Here is a 6,482-nt window from a genome sequence, read left to right as displayed (position 1 = left end):
GGGGAGATAAATCCTGAATGTCTTTCACTGTTTACATGGGAACTAACGCAAATGTAGCAATATTGAAGTAATATTCAGTATTAACAAGGCTCACCGGTATAAATACCAAGTTTTTATACACGTGGCCTAAAAATTGTAAAAGTTCATTCTCACAAAACTATTCAGGGCGACATGAGTAAATAAAGTAATAGGTTTCCACAAGTATTGTGATTTGTATGGAGAAGCAAGTCGGGCACCTAGTTTTAACCATTTCAATTTCTCAGGATACAAGTAAAAATGACTAAAATGCATTTCAATAAGCCTACTGTATCTACTGAGTTGAATTATTAAAATATTCAACTATGACAGGCAACACAAGGGGGAGATAAATCCTGAATGTCTTTCACTGTTTACATGGGAACTAACGCAAATGTAGCAATATTGAAGTAATATTCAGTATTAACATGACTCACCGGTATAAATGCCAAGTTTTTATACATGTGGCCTAAAAATTGTAAAAGTTCATTTTCACAAAACTATTCAGGGCGACATGAGTAAATAAAGTAATAGGTTTCCACAAGTATTGTGATTTGCATGGAGAAGCAAGTCGGGCACCTAATTTTAACCATTACAATCTTTTCAGGATACAAGTCAAAATGACTAAAATGCATTTCCATAAGCCTACTGTATCTATTGAGTTGAATTATTAAAATATTCAACTATGACAGGCAACACAAGGGGGAGATAAATCCTGAATATCTTTCACTGTTTACATGGGAACTAACGCAAATGTAGCAATATTGAAGTAATATTCAGTATTAACAAGGCTCACCGGTATAAATACCAAGTTTTTATACACGTGGCCTAAAAATTGTAAAAGTTCATTTTCACAAAACTATTCAGGGCGACATGAGTAAATAAAGTAATAGGTTTCCACAAGTATTGTGATTTGCATGGAGAAGCAAGTCGGGCACCTAATTTTAACCATTTCAATTTTTTCAGAATACAAGTCAAAATGACTAAAATGCATTTCCATAAGCCTACTGTATCTATTGAGTTGAATTATTAAAATAATCAACTATGACAGGCAACACAAGGGGGAGATAAATCCTGAATATCTTTCACTGTTTACATGGGAACTAACGCAAATGTAGCAATATTGAAGTAATATTCAGTATTAACAAGGCTCACCGGTATAAATACCAAGTTTTTAGACATGTGGGACAAGAATTGTAGAAATTCGTTATTAATAGATAAATATTATCTATCTACTCTGGAGTTGTCTATTCATACCTGCAGGTGTCCGCACCAGTGAGACAGCCATGACACTTTCAGCCATCACTGCCTTACCAAAAAAGCAGTGATTTACAAAACTGTTCTGGACCACATCAGTGCACATCCTAAGGCTTCGAAAACTTTATGATGGTTTGTATGGACTAAGCAGGTGAGCAAGTTGCATAAATCAACCTGATTGGACAACAGGTTAGAATTGTGTTAGAATGTTGTGGTTATGTGTAGGGGGTCTCTGTGATCACTTTTATTGAACATAATTATAAGATTACACAAAGGATCACAACAAAGCTGTGTAGGGAACTCCACTCAAGAGTAAGCAAGATTCCGTTCTATTCTATTTCTTCTTCCTATTGTTACCAATCCTCAAATAGAATAATGCAAGCCGGGTAGTTTGATCTGATGAATTGATTATTGCAACAAAGTGTTATTTTCTGTTGATTATTAATTGATATATTATATTACTATTACATTACATATTTTTATATTATACAACTTTGTGGTAAAAAGTAAAGAATGTCTGTGTATGTGGATGCTTGCTGGTGGCAGATAGGAGTTGCTGGTCATGTTGACTGGACATGTTCCTGCAAAAGAAGGAAAAACGGTAAAGAAATGCTGTCTGAAGTGACAAAACAAGATGTGCATTAGTTACCCAGTAAAAACACATGGCTATATGATGATTCAGCTGGAGAGGCGATACTCTTTTCGGCTGATGTCCTTGCAACTAACTTGTATGATATGAATGCATTGCGTGACAAAAATCGGGCGACCTATAGCCATGAATGGGGTGCAGATTTGACTCCATGATTGTGGCGATCTTTATCAATGATTAGGTAAACAATAAGACTTTCAGCAAAGCACTTTTTGCTTGTGTAACTGGCTAAACTCACCTTATAGTTTAGCAGTGCCAAAGTTTGTTTGAGATTTCTAGAGGGCTCCCAGGTATTACTTCTGCAACAAAATAAAATTGAGATGATTATTAGTCTGATCAGCTGGTGGGTTTTAAGATGCTACATGTTTCCGCTCTTAACATAAGGTCATTGTGCTTTGTTGCAGCAATGACTAAATAAATAAATGACAACTCAATACAGCATCAATTGCTCTATTGTTGATAATCCTGATTTTTGTATACTCTGCTAAATTGTTATTTTCATCGTATTGACTGGCTGAAGCTGAGTCATGACTAAAAGCATGGATTTTAGTCATGACTCAGCCCATGAATATTCGCCCCTAATAGACATTCGGCTGACGCGACTTACTGTGATGAATAATGTTTCCACTTGACCAGGTACAGTGTTCTACCATTCTTGTCCTGAAAAAGATTCAGAAACAAATTATGAGAATCGAAAAGTGAAAGAGAGAAGAGGGGAGGGGCAGAAAATCTATGTCAAACATATTGTAACATGTGGTAGTGAATGTAGTCCACGCATGACCAGAGGTTGAAACTTTTTGAACACAAAATATCAATTTGCATTCCAAATATGTGTCAAGTTGTCTTTTCTCGACAGTAACATTACCCATTGCTGACACAAAAAATTGATCAAATTTGCACCTATCTAATAAAACAGTGCCATAAGATATTGAACGTCATTTAAAAATAATACACATACATTACCGAGTACACCATTTCAGGTATTTGTAATGATCATACCCAATTAATTAACCAATTTAGTCCTTTTAGGCAATTTTTTGCCAAAGGATAGATCCCCAGGATTATAGATGTTTATTGGCATGAGAAGACAAAAAATTACCATGATTTGGACCTTGGTATACTTCAATGTGTACTCTAAAACACTGGAAAAGTGCCTTTGACTGTTCATCAACTTACCAACTTTTCACTCAATATCTCTTCTGCATCTGAGTCAGAATTGTTTGGGTTGATATACTCTGCTGGAGTAGTATTTCCTATACAACAAAGAAAAACCATATCTTTGGTGAAAAAAGACGCAATGATTGAGCTGCTAGCAACCAGTGCATATCACAGCATGTTAGCGCAACAAGTAATTTGTACAAGCGAAAAGCCCATCCCGAATCAGACCTGAAGTCAACCATGGTTAGCTGAAGAAAGCAAATTATTTGATCATGTACTGCCACCCTGTGGGCTGTTGGCATGTCGTGATTATGACAAAGCTGCTAGTGAGTGAGGCAAACGCAAGCTGTGTTGTGGTTATTTGGCTGCCAATTAACATACAAACATGTCAAATTATGACATGTTAAACAAAATGGTAACAAAATCACGACACCAGGTTGTTATAACTGATAGTATTGCAGGGTTGTTTTGTGAATTCCACTATAGGCAAAAAAAGACACCACCCATGGGCAGCAAAAACTCTTTTTATTCTTTTCTTTTCTTCCCCTCCCACCTCTCCTCGCATGAAGAGTGGTGAGGGAAGGAAAGAAGAGAATAACAAGAGTTTTTGCTGCCTATGCACCACACAGAAGAAAAATTTTACCTGCATAGCAGCCATCCTCTCTAAGAGAAAATAAAATAGCAAAATAGTCAATTTCATCATGGTCATAGCGCATTACTGTACAATTGATAAGAGATTCAACACAACGACAATGAAAAATGAAACAGCATTTTCTACTTACTAGAGCGCTGCTTATTCGGCCTTTTTCTCTGCTTACACTGGAAAATAACAGTACTGAGGTCAATGGCATTCAGAAATTATGGGTACTTTAAATTTGAGTAAAGGTCAATTGCAAAGTAAATATCTCATGGCGTAGACAAACATATCAGCAATGAAATTGCTTGACTGAGGTTCAACAAAATTAGACAGTGAGAAATGAGCTATGGCTTTACTTACTTTGTGTGTCTGTGTGTGCCATGCTTTGTTAGCACACCTTTTCTACAACAAACGATATTGAACATTTCATTGCTGGGTCTGTATTAGTTTTTCTGAACTGTTTGTCTATCTTATATGTCATAATTTGTATGAAGAAAGATGACCAAACAATGGGAAGCAATTCATATGCATTGTTTCTCTAAAGATCTCGTATTATTTAAAATTTTGGTTTCTTTTGGGACGAAATATTAGGAATACTATACTTACAGCCTTTGTAGGTGTTGGTGTGGTTGAGGAAGTAGTAGTAGTAGCTGATCTGGGAGCAGAGGTAAAAGGTAATGTAGGAGCAGATGATGTGTGAGCAGATGTAGAAGATAATGTGGGAGCAAATGTGGAAGGTAATGTGGGAACAGATGTAGAAGGTAATGTGGGAGCAGATGTGGAAGGTAATGTGGGAGCAGATGTGGAAGGTAATGTGGGAACAGATGTAGAAGGTAATGTGGGAACAGATGTAGAAGATAATGTGGGAGTAGATGTGGAAGGTAATGTGGGAACAGATGTAGAAGGTAATGTGGGAACAGATGTAGAAGGTAATGTGGGAGCAGATGTGGAAGGTAATGTGGGAGCAGATGTGGAAGGCAATGTGGGAACAGATGTAGAAGGTAATGTGGGAACAGATGTAGAAGGTAATGTGGGAACAGATGTAGAAGGTAATGTGGGAGCAGATTTAGAAGTAGCAAATGTGGAAGCTGATGTAGTAGCTGATGTGGAAGCAGATGTGGGGTTATACGGTTTATAGGTCCTTTGCACATAGTCTTCTGCAACAAAACAATCACATAGGGGAGTAGGATGTAATATAAAACAGGCAATTAAGTTCTGCTGTACATTGAAAAGACCAAGGGAACTTACTACATCTTGTCATATCATTGAACGCTTCTTTGATGACTGACACAATTTCAGTCTGGTGGCATCCTTCCTCGATAATAGTAGACAAGGTACCTTTGCCTGAAGGTTTGAATACCAGGCATAAAACAGATAAACCTGCACCGTGGGCGTGGGCAGCCTGTAAAAATGAACATAAACAATATTATAAGAGTGTATGATACATTCGTTCATACCATGAATTACAACAACAACATGAAAAGCAAATCTTCTGCTAGCTGATAATATACCATTGCACTAGACGTGAGCTGGTTCAGATTTGTTGAGCTTGGAGAATTTGCACTATTTTCTCAGTTATTTGGATGCTAGGTATTCCTAAAATAACTCTTTTGCATGGGTTGTTGTCTTATTCATTTCATCTACTAAGGAAAGCTGTCCTATACTCAGTTGGGCTTGTGCAACTATTACTGGCATGTTAAGCTTCAGGGGACCAATCAATAGTGTTGTAGTCACCGCCATCACAAGGCTTCAAAACCAATATTACAAGTGATTTTTCACATTAACCACGTTTGTATCTGAATCTACTATACTTCGATATCTGCATACTTTCGGGCATTTTCAATGTAAACAAAACCTGAATTGCAGCCGCAAAAGTAAGTTGTTTTAAATTTGAGCCTGAGCGTATTTAAAGCTTTCTATTTACACAATTTGGCATGTCAGTCTTATAACTTGACGTAAAGCAAAATATATTTTACTTCACTCACAGCACGCTCCAGTGCATCCACATAGTATTTTGTGGTCTTCTTCCCAGCCCAGCCCTCCTCCCGCCTTTTCTTAAGTGTAGACATCCTTGTCTGTGCCTTCAAATCACGGAAGATGATAGCTGTGAAAACAATAAATGGGTACAGATAAAACTATCGCATACAGAATAAAACTTTGACATTTTGACATTGATGGATAATCTGGCACTGCAAAGCATACGAAACCAACATCGCATTTCCACATGGGGTGGAGTTCTGATGATCTAAAGCTGTTATGGAGAACAGTGAGATTTAGGCAAAACAAGAAAAGAGTTCAATGCTAAAAGACCATGCAAAGCAATCACGACTATTAGTATTAACGCAGAAGCTTTTAAATGATGATTGTTTTAGACTTACGACATGCGCTACACTTTGTGGCATTGATGGCATTAATGGCCCCACACTGGCACTTCATCTTGACAACTAAAAATAAATGCAAAACGGAAAATTTAAGGACAGCTTACTTTTATTTTGATGTGACTGGGTGCTTTGCCTGTGAATCATAACAAATTATTATAAATATTGCAGAATTAAAAGGGCAGCGGGCTCACTGTTTTACAACAAATAGACAAACTTACCACATGCATTACATTTATTTTTAGATACATTTCCTGTGCTACCGCAAATGCTACAACTTCTTTCCATAATGCTGCAAGCTAAAACACAGACAAAAGAACATCAGACAATAAAATATGAGGTGGTGGTAGCGTGATACCAGTAATATAAGTAATAACAAGGAGACGCC

The 6,482-nt window shown here is 37.0% G+C and overlaps 1 protein-coding gene across 2 annotated transcripts; it reads right to left on the bottom strand.

The window, feature by feature from the left end:
- Window positions 1-1,678: 1,678 nt before the first annotated feature.
- On the bottom strand, window positions 1,679-6,482 carry LOC137404177 (mucin-2-like). 2 transcript variants are annotated; one of them, XR_010979656.1, is made up of 12 exons: window positions 6,316-6,482; window positions 6,095-6,160; window positions 5,702-5,820; window positions 4,965-5,118; window positions 4,323-4,873; window positions 4,077-4,118; window positions 3,862-3,898; window positions 3,723-3,742; window positions 3,098-3,174; window positions 2,529-2,581; window positions 2,160-2,220; window positions 1,828-1,853 (listed from the first exon to the last, which is right to left on the bottom strand). XR_010979656.1 is itself a non-coding variant. In XM_068090336.1 (11 exons), exons 1-11 carry the CDS (start codon window positions 6,380-6,382, stop codon window positions 1,833-1,835), a joined length of 1,248 nt encoding a protein of 415 aa, XP_067946437.1. In that variant the 5' UTR covers window positions 6,383-6,482; the 3' UTR covers window positions 1,679-1,832. The 2 variants fall into 2 exon arrangements, 1 of the variants encoding a protein (XP_067946437.1); XM_068090336.1 differs by lacking the exon at window positions 3,723-3,742 and having other exon boundaries at window positions 1,679-1,853.

This window comes from Watersipora subatra, chromosome 9, assembly GCF_963576615.1.
Source record: "Watersipora subatra chromosome 9, tzWatSuba1.1, whole genome shotgun sequence".
NCBI classification, from domain to species: Eukaryota; Metazoa; Bryozoa; class Gymnolaemata; order Cheilostomatida; family Watersiporidae; genus Watersipora; species Watersipora subatra.
This window is presented reverse-complemented; position numbering and strand designations above follow the sequence as displayed.